Raw genomic sequence first — 20,798 nt, 5'->3', positions numbered from 1 at the left:
CGTTGTGACCCGAGTAAGAACAAATAGAGGTTAAGAGCGGAGACGTGAGCCAGCACCAACAAACTGATGTTTAAAAATGGAGAGTAACTTTAGTCAAGTGTTCAGTCTGAACTGGAAAAAAATATTACAGCTGCAACAATTAATAATCTGTTGTAAAGAAATAAATACGTACATATTTATATATGTTTTTATTTTTGGAATAAAAATCCTTCAGAACAAAAAAAAAAAAAAAAAAAAAAACAACTGGCCATACGCAGAAAAAAAAAAAACGACAACGGACGACCGGAAAAGCATCTGTGAGCCGATGTTTGAATTTGCGGTCAATAGTACCCCATGTAATGAAATAAATACTTTATTTTAAAACTTGAAACCTGATAATACTTAACAATACCCAGAACATTTCCCTACTCTATTTAAAGAAGCACACAGAAGCTGCTAATGTTGTTCGTATCAAATTTCACTCATTTGCATAAGTGATGCAGGTGTTGCTTCTGAAGTGCCGAGCCGACATGATTAGCTGAGAACCCCAGGCAAAAGTTGACTTATTTTAGGAAAATCCTGTTTCTTTGACTTGATGGGATGGAGAAATTACAACATGGAGCCACATGGAGCACAGAGTCCTGAGAGAATCTTGACGTTTCGATAACATGACCACCGACAGATCGCTTTCCTGCAGCGTTAGGTAGTTTCTATGCCATTGGCACAACTGCAACAAATTGCCAATCTTGAGCTTGAATGGCTTTACGCGTTGTGTGGACGGAGGGTATGAGCAGCAGCTTGTACACCATCATGATCGACACCGCTAAGCAACACATCATCTGTCTCATTCTACTCTCAGGACATAGTGACAGTTTTAACAAATATGTAAACGCATATTTTAATAAAAGTTGCCTACTGCTGCTTTAAAGTAAGTTGTTGTTTTTTTTACAGGAGTAGCATAATTTCACTCTGGAAAAAAACTACTTTAATTTTAATTTTAGCATATTTATTCAGTTACATACTTGATTTTAATACTAATACCTTCTTCTTTTTATATCACCTCTTAGTCTTCTGCTACTCATTTCACAAGACTGAAGCAAACAGAGAAGGTGTAACCTTTAAACTCTCGTCTCTGCACAGTTTCTCTACATCGTCCAGAGTCCCAGTTCTGTCTTTCGCTCTCTTCAACTCACCCAACTTGTTAACTAAACGATCTTGGTCTGAAGACTGAGATGGCCTTGGATGGAAAGTAAATTTTGTACAAATAAACCATCTCTTAATATTATTCCGATCATTATGATGCATGGCTGCTCTCGTGATACAGTCATGAATCATCCCAGTTTGAGAAACCAACATATTTTCAAGTTGCCCAGTTGTGTTTCACTGAACTTGGCTAAAAGAGACCAGTGGTGTCACAGGTTGACTTTGTGCACCACCTGAGGGTTTGGTTTGATAGACTCAACCACAAAGACGAACCTTCAGGTAAACTAATCTCCCAGATAAATCCAGAATATCCTCTAAGACGTGTTGTTGAGTCATGTGACCTGCTACCTCTGCAGCATGGCACAAATCAACTCGACGGAAAATGTAATAAAGAAAAAACAATTCTGGAGGCAATGGAGAGTCATACACCCTAGTAAAATAGGAGGGAAAAAAAGCCAATTATTTATAAAGATGTGGATTTTTTCCCTTCATCATGCAACATTTATGTGGAATTTTCTATGTTATTCAGTGTTACATTATGCTACTCCAGTAAAAATTCATGCATTTCATGAGTTTTATACATTTTCACAGTGGGTTGCAACGATAAGTGCAGAGGCAGACTGGAAAGGATTCACTAACCAAACAGAACATCTTGATATTATAGAAAAAAAAGCCTTTCCTTATGACGCTCACTGTCAAATAACAGTACATTTAATTGCACTTTATTCTGTTTAACTCTTATTTCTTGGACGGCATTTCAACCTTTTTTTCAAACTGCTTGACGACTTGGACATTTTCCAGACCTTCAAACGGAGATGAAGCGTTTTTTTTTTTAAATTCAGTTTGAGTACAAGCGCAATCAAAAACAGGAATGAAAACTACGTTCCTCTGTACAAACTGTATTTGCCCATCGCGGGACGGGAGAGGTTCTGACCAGGAGCACCAGTAAAATATTAAATATTCAGTTACAAAAAAACCCCAGCTACTTGGAAAAATAAAATCAAACTGTACAACGATACATACACAAAATACACTGAGAGGCCTTTGTTGCTGTTCAATAAAGGCCATAATATTAACTCTTATACACAAATATACACTTGTGTACTGCAGATACAGGATGAAGACAGCAGGGATTATTTTCTTCACGCCTAATATATGAAATAAATACTTCCCTCCATAAATCGAAGGCACTGCTGGACAGCACTGTCCTGATTTACAGGTTTTAATTTGAAGCCTAGAGTCCAAAATGCCTTCCATGTGTTTTTAATGACGCTGTAGATGGAGCAGCATTGTTGCTGCATGTTTTCTGTTTTTTTTTTTTTTGCATTCTAATCAGCACCATGCCACTGAGGGGCCCATCTGGGTGGGCTGAAGTCGGCTAGTAAACAGTGAAGCTCGATACCCGGCATTTACTTCAGGAACTCCTACAGTTTCCCGCCTGGAGCCATTATCATAACACACGATCTCTCTCTTTTTCACAGTGATGCACCCCCCCTCCTCCCCCTAATTGAGGAAAGTAAATGTTGGAGGTGAAATTAGTACTATCGTACCGGCTTCCACGGTCGGCGATGCCAGGACGCGGCGCCCGGGCAGGACTGGAGGTTGCACTGCTCCACGTCGGGCGGCTTGTCCAGGACGTCGCAGTTGTAGTCGTTGAGTCTCTGACCGCTGGGCCTTTGACACACCACCAGGCGAGTCTTCCTCCCTCCACCACAAGTCTGGGTGCACTGAGGGAAACGGCGGAGGAAATGCGTCAAGCTTCTGGTGCCGCTCTGGCTAGTTGGGAACGTAGACGTGACGAGCCGGCTTTACTTTTCTCCCGTTAATCTAGGCTCTCTTTCTACAGCACCTGAATGTTAAGTCTTTAAAAGACGGAAGAAGGAAATCTAGCACACACCTTATAGACCAGTGGTGTTCAACTCACTTTGGTTTTGAGCCACATCCAGGTCCCAAATGTTGTGGCAGGACATCTTGATAAAACTAATTTAGATCCTCGTAATAAACACCAGGCCATCTTTTCACGCTGATATGAATTGACAATACGCAAATTAAAACTGATCGGATTGATAAAATAATATTTAAGCACACAACAACAACCTTGAAGGTTCTTTTCATAAAGTCAAGTTATAAAAACGTACAGTGGGCTGGATTTGGGCCCTGAGTTTGACACATTTGGTCTCAGACCGCACCTGGTAGATGTTTTATCTTTCATTTGGTTCTTTGCTGATGGAAAAGTTTTCAGAGGATATTTAAGAGGCTCGGCTAGACGGGTTGAAACTGACGTGCGTTTTTTTTTTTACTTGTTCCAAGCAACAAAGTGCAAAACGATCCAATTGACTGTCTCAGATTCTGGGGTTTTATCGCGAGTCTGCATTTGATCATCTTCTTCCAGTTTGCAAGCACAAGAAAGAGGACTTTCGATGTTTATTGGGGACAAACATTAAAAAACTGCAATAAATGGACAATTCAAACCTGGACTGGAATATTTTGCATGTGACAATGACAAGTTTCTTTAAAACAGTTTGTAACCTGTGAAAGCTTTCATCTCCCTCTCGTGAGCCGGGCACTGCATGTTCTCAAGACCTGGATGTGCATCGTTGTGCAGATCTAGGATTTTCAGCAGGTTTCCTTAAGTTTCTGTCTCTCTTTCTTTAGCTTTTTTTTTTATCTTGTCGTCTTATTCTTAGTGCATGGCTCATCAATAAATGTGTAGTTCAATTACAACCATTCTCGATAAGCAATATTTCTGGCAGGTTCTTGCTAGCACTTCTTTCGTTTTACCCATCAAGCTCATTTATGCTTTACCCTCATATTTCTGCTCTTATTCCTGTCCTTTCAGTTTCTGTTCACGTCTTACTCTCACTTTGCTTTGGGTTGAAGAATTACAGATCTGAGTTTCTGCCCCCAATGTTCCTTCATTTGGATCCTAAAACTACCTGGCACATGAATTTATAATGTGCTCATTGACGTTGTCATGCATCCACACAACACAGAGTCATCCTTGGAGCTCAGGAATCTTTGTGTGCCTTTCAATGCAAATAAAAAATACATTCCTAATTAAAAGAAAAAAAAAAGGTCAGGTACAAGGAAAGACCGTAACCCAGAATATAGTCTCACCTCTCCCCAGACCCCGTAGTTCCACAGGGGGCAGGGCCCGGAGTCGCAGCTCTTGGACTCTGCGGGTTTGACCCTTTCGTCGCAGTAGCTGTTACTCCGCCCGTCGGCGTCCTGGCAGACCACCACTCGCCTCTGGAAGCCTCCCGCACAGGTGCTGGAGCACTGAAGGAAACACGCAGCTCATCAGGATGCATTATTTAGCTCCGTTTGTGCGTCTTTAAATATATCGATCCCTCCGATCTGCCATGGCGCTGCATAAAATTCTATTGTTTTGATCAGTTTCGGCCGGAAATACTTCGGCTTTAATGTTTGTTTACATTCATTTCAATTCAAACTATTTCACGCCAGAGCACCGTTTTTATTTGCCTTGGTAAGAAAAGATATGAAAGGACTGCAAAGGTATTTAAACCCCTTAGTTGTACAAAATTACTTTGATTGTATTGGGAATCTATGTGATAGACCAACATAAAGTGCTTTTTTTGTTTTTTTGGGGTTTTTTTAAAGCTGAAGGAAAGTTTTAGGTCTGCACTTTAACTGGACCGTAGCTCTGCACCACTCCACTGCAGCTTTGGCTGAACGTTCAGAGCTGTTGAGGCTCCTCCTCTGTCTCAGGTCTTTTAAAGCTTCCCTTTTTTGCTGTATCAGCCTGTATTTAACTCGTTCCGTCTTGTTATCAGCTTTCGAGTTTGTTCCTTGAGCTCCGTGTGTTCTTTTCTTCATGTAGTCAGGAGAGGTCAAAGGGGTTTTTCCACAAAGTTCTCCGTGTCCAATATGCAGCTTGTAAGCACACTGTACTAAATTTTTGGATTTTTAAAGCTCACTTAAGTTTTTCACAGAAATATATATAAAAAAAGGGAACTAATGTCAATATTTTTTCCCCTACAACAATAGCTAAGGATTTTTCATCTACTGATGGAAACAGACGTAGTTTAAAGATCTTTTTCAGCCTCTAAGCAGCAATAACCATTCAGTGCCAAGATGATCTAACCATGAACAAACGTCTTCCAAGAAATGTCAGAGGATTCTGCCTTGACATAAGCTAATCGAATGGCTCTGAATCAAATCATAATGATGTATCCCTTCTGTTAATGGGAGGGAGAACACAGAGTACCGGCTACATGTGGGGGAGGACAGAACAGACTGAATCTAGACGCTGCGTAAACAGCGTAATTTAAAATTAAAACCATTAGTTTGCAAGAAGAATTTTTTTTTTTCCTGACATGGCAATTTCAACATAGAATAAAATCACTATGAAAGGTCAAATCAAGTTGACGAATACAACGTTGCAAACGGGTTAAAAACAGAATGTTTGCTGCTTCATCTGTTTTCATTGCGTCAGAGTTTCATCGTGGAAACCTTTGTTTTTTTGTTTTGTTTTGTTTTATCACAGGCTAACCAACACATCCATGTCGGAACATAAAGTACATCATAAGGTTCATTGTGTCTCCACTTGCCTTCTGCTTCGAGAGATAAAACCCATCTGCTCCCTCACGCTCGAACCTAATTGGTTCAAAAGATCGTCTTTGCACGCAAAAAAAACCCCCAAAAAACAAAAACATACACGCATACCTCAAGTGCAGGTAAAACACTATTTTTCGCTCGCTGCTATTTTTCTAAGACGTGCTATTTGTGCTGAACATACTGCGCCCCACGGTCCGGTCCTCCACTGGTTGTCTGCGGACGGGACGTTCCAGCTGCTGTGTCCCGGATGACGTCCCGGATCCTGAGGGTATCCGTAGGGTTGTTCGTAAATGTGCTGACGGTTGTAGGCGGAGGGGCAGGGAGCAGCCGTGCACTCTTGCTCGGCCGCGGGCCTCTCGTCGGGATCGCACAAAGACTGGTCCACCGGCTGGTGGTAGTTGGAGCAGACCACGTGTCTGGTGGTCCGTCCGACGCCGCATGTAACCGAACACTGGGAAAGTCAGGAGGAAATGTTTGTAAGCACAAAAGAGGGGGAAAAAAAATATTGTCACTTTTTTTTCCAATGTAAAAATGTTAAACTTCATAGAGTTTTGCACAAGTTATAAATAAATAAAATACAAGAATTTACGGCAAGTGACGACGTGTTACAAATGTCCTGGTTTTAGTATCTAATATCACAACATTCATCAAATATCTGCAATGATACATTTACACATACTGCTGGTTATTACTGCTGGTTATTACTGGTGGTGTGTTTGGTGGCGTTTCAGAGTCTGTATCTTTCTCTCAAGTCTGTCACTTATGTGTTTCCTTTCCAAGCTCAGTCTTATGCAGCCAGAGGAAGCATTTCTCGGTTAAACGTTTTTATTCGGCGATGACCGGATTTTTGCTGCGTGTCAAGAGTAGGGCATGAAGCGCTTTATTTGGTACTCCTGTACCATCGTCAAGTATATCAGAGGTAGGAGATTTAGTTCGTCTCCTACTCACATTAGAGCAAAGGAGAGTTACGGACGGACTTTTAAACGTTTGCATTTAGCGCGCACGAGCAAGCAGTGTTCGATCCATCCGTTGGTGAACTGCAGTTTTTCTCCGAAAATGAGGGATCATATTAATGCCAATGCAGGCGAACCTGTTCTGCAAGAGCACCCTCCAAATTATCCAAAGTGGAAGGAGCTACAAAAGTTCAGAGGTATTGTACAACCAGGTGTCATGACCAGATGCTGTGACAGCCACGAACACTCGTGTCACGTTCAATGCTTCGACATTAAACCTAGTTTGAGAGAGTAGCAAAGCACCCACATAGGGACAGAAACATACCATGATTTGATCTATTTAGATAGGTTAATAAAGTGAATGACATTTCTTGGTGGGGTGTGGGTGGTCTCCTTGGGGGTGTGCAGCACCCACTGTGATGGGGCAAATAATGGTAGGGTAAACACTGCATCTCTAGTCTACAAAACAAAATGTTCTTGTTTTTTTTTTTTTTTTTAGTTTTTACCAGATATTGACCCCCTTCATGCACCGAAAAAAAATCTCAACATTTTGACATTCAGTTTGGATCCCTGGCTAGTAACCGCCTAATCTACCGTACATAGACTCCTTGCCCTGAATTATTTGAACTTCTTTGTCTAATTAGATTTCTCTAGGACATTTTCCAGGTCCAGAATTTGGCCCAAAGACAACAGAGAGTTGCTTCTAATTGTTTCCACAAACTGCTTATTATTGCTACGCCTCAAGACATGAAGATTTGTAAAGCTTCGACTGAGAAAATGAAGGAGAAATCAATTTAATGTGCCAAATTAAATTTAACAGACTTATTTTTTCCATTAAAGAAGTTCATTTGGCTTTAAAGGGCTATTAAACAGACTTTTTTTCCCCCCTCATATGATCACAGTTTAAAATTGAACGATGATGTTAAATAACTACGAACTTCACCGCAGTACTGCTTTTAAATGGAAAAAACAAAACAAACCCTTAGAGAGATTTTAAAATAATTTATTAAATTGTTGTTAATGTTGATCTAAGCCTTTGATGTTGTACTTACAGCAGACCATTCTCCGGCATGCCACTGACCACAGGGGCTGAAGCAGGCGGAGAACTCCGGGGGCCGCGGCAGGTGAGTGCAGTACGACTCGTCAGCCACTCCGCCCTGAGCGTCTCGGCAGCTGACGTATCGCGCACGCTTCCCCTTCCCACAGGACACAGAGCACTGCGCAGAAAAAGAAAAAGAAAAAAAAAAGAAGGCAGTGATTAATTAGAAAATGCACAAATTTTAAGCTTCAGAGCATTAGGAGAAAGGTAAAACGTTTGATTACAAATTTAGTGTTTTCAACTCTAATCGAAAAGAAAACTGTTTTTTAGGGGTTTTTTTTACAGGAATTTGTGAAGAAAGAATTTAACTGTACTAGAAGCAGACTTGGATAACTGATTATGTTAAATAGTCACGTCACACAAATGGAAGTCAAAATCCTTGATTTTTAAAGATTGCTCATATAGTTGCAAAAGCATTCATACAACGAACTCATTGCATTTATTGGGTTTTTATTTGATAAACCAACAAATACATGTCTAAAGATTTTTGGCTGCCATCTTCGTATATTTAGGGACTGTTATTTTATTGCAAACTATTATCTACAAACTAGTTAATGGTTAATTAGATTAGATGTATAATATTTGCAAACAACAACTTTCACCAACGATTTTACATCGGATTGGAGTCTGGACTTAGGCTGGGTTCCCTTTCTGCACCAAATCACTGAGATAATCATTAGAAGCCATGATTATGAAAATGAACAAATCTAAATCCATCCATCCATTTTCTGCTGCTTATCCGGGGTCAGGTCGCGGGGACAGCAGCTTCAGAAGGGAGGCCCAGACTTCCCTCTCCCCAGCCACTTCTTCCAGCTCCTCCGGTGGAACCCCAAGGCGTTCCCAGGCCTGCTGAGAGACATAGTCCCTCCAGCGTGTCCTGGGTCTTCCCCGAGGCCTCCTCCCGGTGGGACGTGCCCGGAACACCTCACCAGGGAGGCGTCCAGGAGGCATCCTGACCAGATGCCCGAGCCACCTCAACTGGCTCTTCTCGACGTGGAGGAGCAGCGGCTCTACTCTGAGTCCCTCCTGGATGACCGAGCTTCTCACCCTATCTCTAAGGGAGAGCCCAGCCACCCTGCGGAGGAAACTCATTTCGGCCGCTTGTATCCATGATCTCGTTCTTTCAGTCATGACCCAAAGCTCATGACCATAGATGAGGGTGGGAACGTAGATCGACCGGTAAATCGAGAGCTTCGCTTTTTGACTCAGCTCTCTCTTCACCACGACGGACCGGTACAACGCCCTCAACACCTCGGCTGCACCTAGAAATTCTGTCCATGAAGGTAATGAACAGAATCGGTGACAAAGGGCAGCCTTGGTGGAATCCAACTTTCACTGGAAACGAACCTGACTTAGTGCCGGCAATGCGGATCAGTCTAAATCCTTGAGATGAATTGTTTGTTGTGAATCAATGTATTGTACAGTAGCGTAAATTCCACAGAAGCACTGACAATATTTTTTGCAGCCGAGGAAAACCTCACGTCTGATTGATGAACATGCGATACAACCTACAATGATTCTTTAAGGAGCAAGAAAGTGTTTCTCCTTTGGATATGAGAGAATCTGCGTGCATGTGTGTGTGCGTGTGTGTGTGTGTGCGCGCGTGTGTGTGTGTGTGTGCGTGTGTCTGAAGGTGTCTGGTAGAGAGGCCTGCTTGGCATATGAGCTCACATCAACGTTCAGGCTGACGGAGACGGTTCAACTGCGGAAATTGTACAGTCATGTTGAAATGAGATCTGCTTTTCATTTATGTAACAATGCAAACTATTAGGGAGATGGAGGGGCCTCCAAGCCCAGACCCCGGAGTGTGTGTGTGTGTCTGCATTTTTTTATTTGTGTGAGAGAGAAAGTGAAGCTACAAAAGCACCAAACCGTAAAAAAAGATAATAGCCGCATAGAAGAAGCTTTATCTGGGGAAAAATGGAAAAACATGTCAAGTCATTCGGATAGGACCCTCAAACTTAAAACCATATGTAGCAGACCGGAGCAGTTACTTGTGTATGGTTTGTTTCTACTAAATACACAGGAATGTGGATGCGTGGATCAGATTTTACCACCGTTGCCTTTACCTACACATGTAAAATAACAAGAATAAACCATCGTGCTCGGCAAATACCGCAGGTAAAACACCAAACCCATCAGTTCTTACAGAAGTCCAGGAGCCGAATCTCCACTGAGTCACAAGCTGAACGGTGTTGTCAGGGCGAGGCGTAATTTGAGCTGCAGAGGTCCATGGACAAGCAGGCATCTCACAATCCTACAAACCATGAAGATTAACACAGTTTACCAGAGGATTAGAATAAAAACTGAAATATTGTCCAGAAGTATCTCCCAAATAAAAATAAAAATAAAAAATCCAGATTATTCTTGCTAGAAATTACACCAACCAAACAAAAAGGTTAATCTGTAAGAATGCTCTAACTGGTACCAGAGCAAAAAAAGCAATAGGAATGTTCTTTCTATGCATAAGAAAGAAAAGATTAAAAAAATATAAATCTTTTAAACAACGGGAGAAACCCAATGTACATTGAAAAAAGTGAATATTTACACATGTAACAAGATAGTTGGTGTGCTTACAATAGAATGTATTGTTTTACAAAAGTAACAAACTGCATTTTGTCACTGAAATACATACAAACAAAGTCTACACTCTTTAGTGTGTAAGCAGTTTGCTTAATTGGTTGGGTTTTATTTTTAAATGTCTCTTTAGCCCTACCTGACTGTCTCTGGGCCTCGCTGCAGCGTTGCACTCTCTGTCATCTACTGAGTCGCCGTAATCCCCTAAAACGCACCTCACAGCTCTCATCTGGTACCCGTGTCCGCAGGTCACTGCACACTGAAGCACAAAACCACAAATGTGCTTAGACACAAATTTTAAAAAAGAAAAAGGGCGGGGTGGAGTGTAAGATAGTTGGAGCCCTCTCTTTTTTGAGGTCAGTCAACGTCCGTCAAGGGAAAAGCTGATTAAGACTTTGACATTCACTTATGTGCAGAAACGTCAGTTCAACCTGACCCTTCACCTAATTACCCCGTCACTTACAAAGCCACCCGACTGTGATTAGCAACACTGCGAGAGTAGAAGGAAGTGCTGAGATGGGTTTATTTGACCAGCAATTTATAATCACACAAGCAGCACAGAAGGGAAGATGTCCTCCAGCACTTGCAAATATCTTATTTCATATAAACATGCGGGGAGGAATTAGCCTTGCATGTATAAACTATACAATGACATCCATTCACAGATGTTTGAGTTGTTTGCTGAATTTGCTCGAATACCCAAATCCAAAGTTGGAATCGTCAGTAAGACAGGAACTGCATGTGTGAGAAAAAAAAAAGTCCAGTATGGACTGATAGAAAATGAGAGAAAATCGAAAGAATCTTAGAGAAAATGAAAGATGGATTTACAAAGAGCTTCTTGCTAATCAGACGAAACACACACGAAAACAAAGCAGTCCTAAGTAAAAACCATTTGTTTCATCAGATGGACTATGAAAAGATATATCATCTGAAGTAATTTTCTGGTATTTAGAATTTAAAGTTTATTTTCCAGGAACTTTTCAGACGTTCTGCAATTACCCTCCAAACTGTGGTAGCCTAACCTGGTGCAGTAAATTGGGGGAAATGTGATGTGCAAGAGTCAAAAATGTTCCAAAAATGTCTCTGATAACGTTCGATTAAGTTCAAGCGCAGTTCCAGGACTCCATCTTGAAAGTCCCAAAAGGTCGCTTTTATGACAAAGAGTAAAGTGTGAAAGGGGAAATAAGCACTAAGTTCCAATTAAAATCCTGGTAAGTTTTAGAAAGTGAATTAAAAGTTCAGCATAAGTATGCGGGATGTTTTATAAACAACTTGGTAGCCGGAGTCAGTGACTTCACAGAAAACAAACAAAGTTATAGAAGAACACCTGGTAAGTTATGGAAAGTAAAAATTACCTGACATCTGAAACTGCTGAGCTTTAGATATCAGGTGACATCTAAAGCTCAGAGGTTAGAAAGTAACCTCTACATTTCTGCAGAGTAAATGTTAATGTGAAGGAAAGTAACTAGTGAAATCATATAAATGTCAGAATAGCATTTACTATGTCGGGGGAAGTAACCAGTAAAATGCAGGAAACAACAGATTTACTGTACCTTATGCAGTGCAACCAAGATAAGTTCTCCTAAGCACAATTAATCAAGGTTGCCCGTCACTGATTTAGTGACTGAAAGCGTTCATGTGGTTCTTGTACTTTTCATTTCTAACCTATATAAGTTGAACCATTTAAAAAAAAAATGTAGTTATTTTAACCAATTTAGCATGCGTATTAAGTATTGTTCAAGAATAATTTACAGTACGTCTGTGAGAGCTTGTGCACTGAACTCACCGCTCCCCAGACGCCGACCTGCCACGTCGCGCACTCGGGGAGTTTGCAGCTCCCCACAGTGGGAGGTTTGCTGGACGGGTCACAGAAATGTTCGCTCAGCTTATCCTCCCCGGCTCCCGTAGTGCAGGACACTTGGCGGTGCCTCATTCCTTTCCCACAAGTCACCAGACACTGGTGGTGTTTGGGCATTTAGGAAAGAGAGAGGATGAAATGATCATTTCTATCTGGTGTATAGAGATCAAATCAAACATTCAGCCATCCTAAAACAGTACAATTTATAAATACCATCCTATTTTTGAAAGCCATACTTGTTTTACTGAATGTGGAATTAAAAAAAAAAAAAAAACGTGGGTTCAATTTGTTGCACTCTCTTGCCAAACTTGACTTTGCAAAACTGTAGTTGCAGTTTTTAATCAGCATTTCACAAGGTTTAAAGAGGTTTACTTTGATGCAAGTGGAGAACTATTGCAAATTATTCATGCTTTTAGTGTGTATTTGTGAGAGCCCACCTCGCTCCACTCACTGACTGTCCACTTTGGACACGGCTGGTCGTTGCAGGACTCGGTCACTGCCCTCTCGTAGTCGCTGCACTCTCTGTCCACCAACCGCCGGGCCAGGTTGTTCATGCAGTAAGACTCTCTGCTGCGAATCCCGCGTCCACACGTCTTAGAGCACTGCACAACAGGGCTTTTTAGTGCGGCTTTGCAACAGGGTCAAGCTCGCAACAGTTATTTTGCTGCAGATGTTACCTGCGACCACGCGCTGTACTGCCAGCTCTTAAGCAGACAGTCCCCATGGCAGGTCTCCCTCGTCTGAGGTTTGGCGATGTCGCCGCAGACGCTGGCCTCCATCCTCTCGCTGCGTCTCTTCGTCTGGCTGTACTTCATACACTGAACATCCAGGCTGCGGTAGCCGGGGCCGCATTTCGCCGAGCAGTCGCTCTTTCCGGCGACGTGCCATCTGTAGAGTAAAAGATGTTTGCGTAAACGTCTGGGAACGCTGGGGCTCGTTGAAGGGCTGTGTGTCGGTATAGTGGCTGTGCTGGTTCCTGAATTCCCACCTGACTTCGCAGTCGGTGTTGCAGGGCTCAGTAAAAGCAACGGGGCGAGGTAAACGTTCACAGCGTTGATCGGATACTTCGAGGTGATCGCTGTCCCGAACGCACACGGCCTTCCGGCGTCTCTCACCTGAACACAGGACGAAAACGAAGGCTGGCATTAGATAGATCCTTGTAAATATGAGAAAGAGAGCAATAATCAGAGAAGCAGCCATGATGTCCAGAGTGACGCCAGAGGAGCTGAGGGGATCAACAACATTGGTAAGAGAATTTTTCAAAAGATGAATTTCAGAAATCTGCCCTTAATGGAAAAGAGTCAAGAAGAAAGCCATAAATAATAGGTCCAGTTTGTCTTAAGCCACAGATCGCAGCGGTTCCCAACCACCAGCCTGTACCGCCCCCCATGGGTCGTTTGGTGTCGAGATATCATTTACTTGGTATCCACAATCAGACCACTGGACCAATTTTATTCTGAAATACCAGCAGCCTTCACCTGCTTCTGTAAATGCGCTTGACCACACCGACCCCACACCACTGAGAGGAGTCTGCACAGCACAGCTGAGGCCGTACCTTGACAGAGGCGGCTGCATTCCAGCCAGGAGCCGGAGGGATCCCACACAAACTGCTCCCTCTGCTCCTCGATGGGTATGTTGAAGGAGTAACGCACATCTGGGTTGTAAAGGTTCCCCACGCACAAGACCTGCCGAAACAACGGCGTCCACACTGAGACGTCACATCTTTAAATGGAGGGATTAAAACTCGCTACGCGACAAAGAGAATCTTCTGCAGAGGTTTATGTTAAAAAAATGAGGCTCTATCAAAAAAAACAATTCGGTAAACAAAACAAAAACGCAAGCGTTTTTTAGTACCTGTAAAACGAGCTCCTCCTCGATGCGGTCCGTGCAGTTGATGCGCTCCACTTTAGTGTCCGAGCCGCTGTACTCGATGACCGTTCCCTTGAAGGTGATTTCCCTTTTGAACATCGCCACCACAAAGTTCCCATTCAGGAGGAAGTTGGACTGGCCGTCAGACAAAGCTGGAAAAAAAGAAAGAAAAAAAGAAAAGAAGCAGAAAATGAAAGGTTGTTTTAATTCTTCTCAAATTAAAATAATGCTGTGGAAAGCACTCGAATAAATGCAACTTTTTTTTCCAAAATTTGCTACGTAAACAAACTTTTATGTAAGTTTTTTTTATTAATTTATTTAAAGATTTTTTTGGCTCTTGTGGCCTTTACTTGATCGTTGATTGACAGGAGGGTGGGCAATGAGGGAGGGGGGAGGGCATGCAGCAAGGGTCGCCAAGGCCGGGAATCGAGCCTGTGACGGCCGCGTCGAGGACTAGGGCCTCCATATGTGGGTTGTGCTTAACCCCTGCTCCACCACAGCACACCCCAGTTTTTATGCAAGTTAAAACTAAACAGACCCTATATTTAATGCGCTTTACAGTATGTGGAATATATCTCTTTGTTTCTGTTCATAATTGCACACCAGCTGCAAAAAATAAAAAAATAAATTTGAAAGCTTTGTCAAAGTCATTGCTGCAGGCAAATCTGAGATAGTTGGAGGTACGCTGCACAACTCCACTCAAATACTGGCACCGCGATGTAAACAAAGTCTTTCCACTGACTGCAAATACAAATGAATACATAAATGTTCATTTGTAAGCAACCAACCAACTCTTCTACGGCCAAATCCTCTACAGTGGAATATATATATATATATATATATATATATATATATATATATATATATATATATATATATATTTTTTTTTTTTTTTTTTTTTTGCCCCCCCAAGAAACCTGGAGTTAATTCCAATCCAATGGCGTTCACCAAACTGAATGTATGTGATTATTCCTCCAGATAAAACTTTGTTTATCCTCTAATTCGCATATTGCTGCATTCCAGCAAACCAATTACAACCGACAGTGATCTCCGCTTGTCACGGCCAACGTGCCGCACGAACGTGCCTGAAGCACACAGTCACATACATGGACTACATGCTACATGGGACATAAACAGCTGCAATCTTTCCTCATGTCTGACAGACACCAGATGTGAAACACTGTTTTCCAAAGAACACTTAGCTAATTTGGCCTGGATGTTTTCAAGTGTATTAAGGTTTAAGAATAACAAAAAAAAAGAAAAGTTTTATTTAGACTAACGGAGAAAAGAAAAAGAGACGGAAGAGTTAAATACATGCGCAAGAACGACTGAGGCTAAATTAGGCTTAGTGCTTAGTGCTTCTTAGTGCTGATCATTCGCAGAACTACGAACTTTGCAGATGCTGAATTCACATTATCATGCCTCACTTGTTTTGTTGAGAAACACAAACTTTCCAATCAGGCATACTGATTTATTCTGAACTTTTATAGATTTATAAATAGATATTTTGATTCTGGGTTTGAATTCTTGAGCAGGTTTTTGTTTTTTTTCCTATAATATCCAACAGAAAAGACACTAAATCTGAGGATAATTTTGGAAAAAACGTGGTTATTAAATGAATAAATATACTTTTCAAGTTCTTTTACCAAATTTTGGTTTTGCCATTCTCTCTGTCAGTCTCTTGCTTAAAGACAAACATAGACAGATGCATAAAGACCAACATGTCCTTATGTCCGTACATCAGCTTTCACACGGCTTCGGGTCGCACATGCTTCCAATTAGCACTTATTAAAGCCTCGTTTATCGTTCACATGGCTGACACTTCATTTGCGTTCCCAACAAAAACCTCGACCAACCCAGACGGATGAACACCCCTCTTGAAACCCCATGTTGTCTAAAGCTCAATGAAAGCTGTAGATTTGTTTGAGCGTTTGGACACCAGCTTGGCCTCTCTTCCATTTCCTTTTGTTACAAATAACAGCCTTTCCAGATCAGGGTCAAAAAGTGATAAATGGTTTTAAAATGTGGTTCTAAAACAAGTAATAGCATTGACCATTGTGGATGCCGTCTCCCTTACGTATTTCTGCATAAAGCTGAGACAGGTAATCATTTCTTTTTTATTTTACATAACTTGTCAAAATTGACACTTACTGCCACATACATAACTGTCATTATGTCTGTATATGCGACAAGTGAAGAGAATAATGAGCTAGATGCTCCAGTCTTTTCCTTAGAACGTTTCCTTGAATCATTTTTTTTTTCTTAAATCATGAACTTTGACCTTAACAAAGCCAAGTGAGCTCTGCAGTGCTTCAGTGTCGAATGGGTTTGTGATTTTGTTTTGGCCGACGACTCCTGGTCACTATTACAGGATTTCCCTGTTTATGACCAGTTGACTGGATCATCTTTTATGAATGGCTTTGTGATTCTTTTTAAAGACTGATTCATACCAGGAACTTTTCAACATTTCTGTTTTGTTTTTATTTTATTTTTTTAGATCAGGGCATGATGAGATCTTTTCGTCTACTTCCTCATATCAGTCTGGTTCTGTTTGAGTGATTTTCTTGATTTTCCAGCTCTGGCTTTAATCAAATATGAATTTGGCACAGAAAAATGAACCAAATGTGCTCAGTCAAAGGAAATTATGTTTCAACAAGGCGTTGGTTCAGGCTGGGGCTAAACTTTCTGACGGGTTCAGGTTAGCTTGTTGTTTCCATTAATAAATTAAATTGTCACCTGAAAGCTATATTTTGAATTTCCTGTTGTCTTCTATTAACATTTTTAATACCAATCACACTCACCGAGGTAGTTGTCATCTTCTGGTTTTCCAGAGTAGCTGACCTGTTTGATGTCAATATTGGTGGCTCCGGCTGGAATCCGCACAACTGTGTTATAGCCTGACCAAAAAAAAACAAAAAAACAACAAAAATAAATGCATAGAGAAAAATGTCAGACAGTAAACATGGAAAGCTGCACGTAGTTTAAGTCTCAAAAGGGAATAAAGTAGCTGCAGCAGCATCAACGGAAACATTCAGACTTGACTTTCGTAATAGCTTCACTATGCTACAGTAAACTCCATTCAGGGAAGCCCAGGTCCCTCTACTGGGGATTTAAATGTCACACTTGGAGAAATATGAAAACTGTCATCTTAAATAAGCTGCATGAGAACTTGTTTTTAGTTCCAGAGGCCAGTTCATGAAAAGATCTGTAATTACTCCCTGGCCTTTCCATTTTGGCCTGTAATTACGGCGCCTGTTTTGTTGTATGGTGATAACCTGACACAGAAAACAAGGGAGTGTGTGTGTGTGTGTGTGTGTGTGTGTGTGTGTGTGTGTGTGTGTGTGTGCGTGTGTGTGTGTGTGTGCGTGCGTGCGTGCGTGCGTGCGTGCGCGTGCGTGCGCGTGTGTGTGTGTGTGTGTGTGTGCAGGTGTGTGTGTGTGTGTAAGAGAAATAAAGACAAAGAGAGCAATTCATTGAAAGTCAAGTGGTGACAACTAAAACATACATATGAAGACTATAATATAGAATGACAAATATATGATTAACATACAGAGGTGGGTAGTAAATAGTTACATTGCATTATCAATATGAAGTACTGCAACTCTTACGTACGCTCAGAAAGCCTGAGAAACTAAAACTACACACCGTTACGATTCGAACGGTCGACTTTGCATTTCAATCTGGTGCCTCTCCTCCCACCAGCAGTAATAAAAAAATGAAGTGGAAACATGTTTATTTTACAAGACCCACTTGTAAAAATTAATGTTGCATGAAGCACCTGCAACAAATTATGTTTGTGTTTGCTTATGGAAAGTAAAAACGCAAAACAATGTTTGTAAGAGGAATAATGTCTGCTTGGGCGTCGGCACGTTTCAAGTCCGACTCCTGCGATGTTGTCGTATGTTAGTTAGAATGCTGTTCCGACTTCTGAGGTAAATAAAATGCAGCGTAACTTCACAGAATAAAGAACAGGTTTCAGCCAAACAGGCACCAGACCTTCAGTTTATGTGGAAGTGAAACATTTTGCTTGTTTGTTGTTCTAATGTTATTTCCCATCACCTGAGTCCATTTTGCCATTTGGTGATGACTGTGTTGTAAACTCCATGTTGTTACCAGAGTACTTTACCCTGTTCTATCATACATATGAATGTATCTTAAGTTTTAATTCAGAGTTTTATACTTAAAAATGTTGATTTAGAAAACTTCTGCCTAAAGTTTTTTGGTTTTTTTTCCATGACATTGTGGGTGCCAATTTTTATTTTAGTCTTTAAAAAGTTGACTTTCTGCTAAGCGTTGTGGTTTAGCAATAATGTGGCTTTTTTTATTTTTACCTATGATTCAGTCATGAATTGGCATGAATTACATTTTCATGATATTGAAGAGATTTAATTGAATTCCTGCCATTGCAATGTGAGCTAAATAAGCCAGGGAAGTAAGTCAGTGTAACGTGATCTCAAGAGCTAAAGTCAAAGTTTAAGCCAGCACCTTGAGCCACTCGGGGGCAGCAGTCAGTTTACTTATCTACCTCTCATCAGATTTCATAATGTTCCCAGAAAATTAAACCATCATTTACCTGTGTCACAATAATTTATGTGACACAGGTTTTATTTAAAAAAAAAGAAAAACACAAACATTTTATGTATACCATTATAAGGACACCTATTTTTTTCTCAACATTACTGCATTCTCCTTGTTTTTTTCCTCATGGCTACAAGTCAGATTCCCTCTAAAAATAGCATAGAAAATGTTTAAAGTTTAAGGCTTGTTGTCGATGGTCATTGCAAATAATAATCTACCTTTATGCTATTCTGCTCTTTATGTTGTTTCACACATCATAGTTGTGGTGCTATTATTTTCATAAGAGTCTACTGACACAGAGTAAACACATCTGGATCATAGAACATCACAATCTGAAAGCTTGAGGTTTACACTCTGTGACTGCGCTTTTCTCAATTAGAAATGTTTTTAGACAGCAAAATTTGCCATTTTGTTGACAAAGAAAGAGTGTCGTAGCCTTCTTTCAGTCATCTGACAATATTTGCAGCAACAGGTGAGGGAGGGGAAGCTCTGGGCTCCATACAGCTGGAGAAAAGACTAGCAAAATAAAGTTTAAATAGTTACTTTATAAAATTTTGGTGCCAAATGAACACATTTATTTTTTGTCCAATTCTTTCAAGTGTCACCAAACTTCACTGTTGGGGCATCAAGAGTGAAGTTGATGCCCCAACACAATACCGTGTTGGGTAATCACGGTATTCCCCATTACTTTTTGTTATCAAGCTAAGAACAGAGTTATGAAGACTAAATAAAGAAAGAAAGTCCACAAATAAGACAGTAAGAGGCATCTAACAAAAGAAACAAAAACGGAGGAGTTGACAGTGAAACGAGCCAAGATCCATGAAGCAGAAGGATATCCTGCCTGGGTTGCACTCCCACTTTGTTCCCCCCTTCTTAAAGTTAAGCCAGATTTCCAGGACTGACGTCATCAGCTGGTTTGGTTGAATTCAGTCTTCTATCTTTTCGCCTCCAAGCAGCCGAGAGAGAGAGCAGAACCAAAGCTACCAGATAGAGATGCAAATGCTTAATGTCAAACTTGCAGGAGTAAGCAAGAGGAAAACCCCACCCAGGGCTGTTTGTTATTTGCTAATGCTTCAGCTGTGCTGTTGCCCAGACCTTGACAGATTTGGACGGAGTCAGCAGCTGGCTCACGCTGCACGTTTGTTGCCGTTGAAGCCAAATGACTGAGGTGGGCTCATCGTTTTCTGAAGCTTTGGAGGAGACTGGCTTCGACTGGGCATTTTCCCAAATTTGTCCAAAACATGTATGCATATGATGTGAATAAACATAACCAGACAAGAAATCAGAGTCAAACACAGCCATGCGGCCTGTCCTGTCAACACCGTGACAAAGAGGAATTGGAAATCTGTCTTGGCCCTCGTTTGTTTACCGTGTGTCCCCATTTATCTTGCTGGAGCTGCTGACATCATATGGTGTACGCTCAAGAGCAACGCAGACTACTTTAAGAGATGATGGTAATCTGAGGAGCGGTGCTTACCGTACTGGGCGTCGTTGAAGGTCCCCGCCAGAGTTTTGCACGAGGAGTTGTCCCCACCACACACTCCACATTTGTCATTCCTTGCCTTTGAGTTGAGAACATGGTCGCAGCCTGCTTGCTAAATAAAAAACAAGGGGATAAGACGATTTATATCAAATGTCATGGCATTTTCACAAACAAAGAAAAAAGGATGCATTAAATATGTCAGCTGAATATATGTAATGCTCATTGTTGAAGTTAGAGTTACTTATATGTTACCAAAAATACTTGGGGCTTTGATAAAAACAGATTTCTGAATGAAATTTGACTTTTTTTGTGATCGGCACTGAATCAAGTTTGGCTGGGTCGAAACAAAAAAAATAAAAAATCTGATCTTTTTCCACGTGGCAAAGGCCTAATAGCTGAGCTGTAGCAATAACTCTCTTTAAAATGAGGGAGGTAGAACTTTTTCAATGACATTAAGGTTTTTAAAAATGAAGCTGGAGGAAGAACAGAACCCATATAAATCCATTTAAAAATAAACTTTTTTTTTATTGTGTGGATGCTATTTAAAGAGAGAGAGGGAGCAAAGCGTCGTCAGATAACATGAAGGCTAATCATATTACAGCAAAGCCAACCTGTTTCATC

The 20,798-nt window shown here is 41.1% G+C and overlaps 1 protein-coding gene across 3 annotated transcripts in view; it reads right to left on the bottom strand.

Annotated features, from left to right (window-relative positions):
• The window catches only part of LOC103465836 (A disintegrin and metalloproteinase with thrombospondin motifs 20), a 103,894-nt gene that overhangs the window by 35,135 nt on the left and 47,961 nt on the right, over nt 1–20,798 (bottom strand). For all 3 annotated transcript variants that reach the window (XM_008411017.3, XM_081607866.1, XM_017305348.2), the window contains 14 exons: nt 20,172–20,289; nt 16,918–17,013; nt 14,102–14,268; nt 13,803–13,932; nt 13,236–13,362; nt 12,925–13,135; nt 12,685–12,849; nt 12,176–12,346; nt 10,529–10,648; nt 9,962–10,069; nt 7,766–7,930; nt 5,942–6,211; nt 4,300–4,461; nt 2,733–2,909 (listed from right to left, as the gene is read on the bottom strand). In XM_008411017.3, the coding sequence (XP_008409239.1) occupies nt 2,733–2,909; nt 4,300–4,461; nt 5,942–6,211; nt 7,766–7,930; nt 9,962–10,069; nt 10,529–10,648; nt 12,176–12,346; nt 12,685–12,849; nt 12,925–13,135; nt 13,236–13,362; nt 13,803–13,932; nt 14,102–14,268; nt 16,918–17,013; nt 20,172–20,289 (2,187 nt within the window). The remainder of the gene's footprint in view (nt 1–2,732; nt 2,910–4,299; nt 4,462–5,941; nt 6,212–7,765; nt 7,931–9,961; nt 10,070–10,528; nt 10,649–12,175; nt 12,347–12,684; nt 12,850–12,924; nt 13,136–13,235; nt 13,363–13,802; nt 13,933–14,101; nt 14,269–16,917; nt 17,014–20,171; nt 20,290–20,798) is intronic.

The sequence above is a fragment of the Poecilia reticulata genome, chromosome 6 (genome assembly GCF_904066995.2).
Source record: "Poecilia reticulata chromosome 6, P_reticulata-male-v2, whole genome shotgun sequence".
In the NCBI taxonomy this organism is placed as follows: Eukaryota; Metazoa; Chordata; class Actinopteri; order Cyprinodontiformes; family Poeciliidae; genus Poecilia; species Poecilia reticulata.
This window is presented reverse-complemented; position numbering and strand designations above follow the sequence as displayed.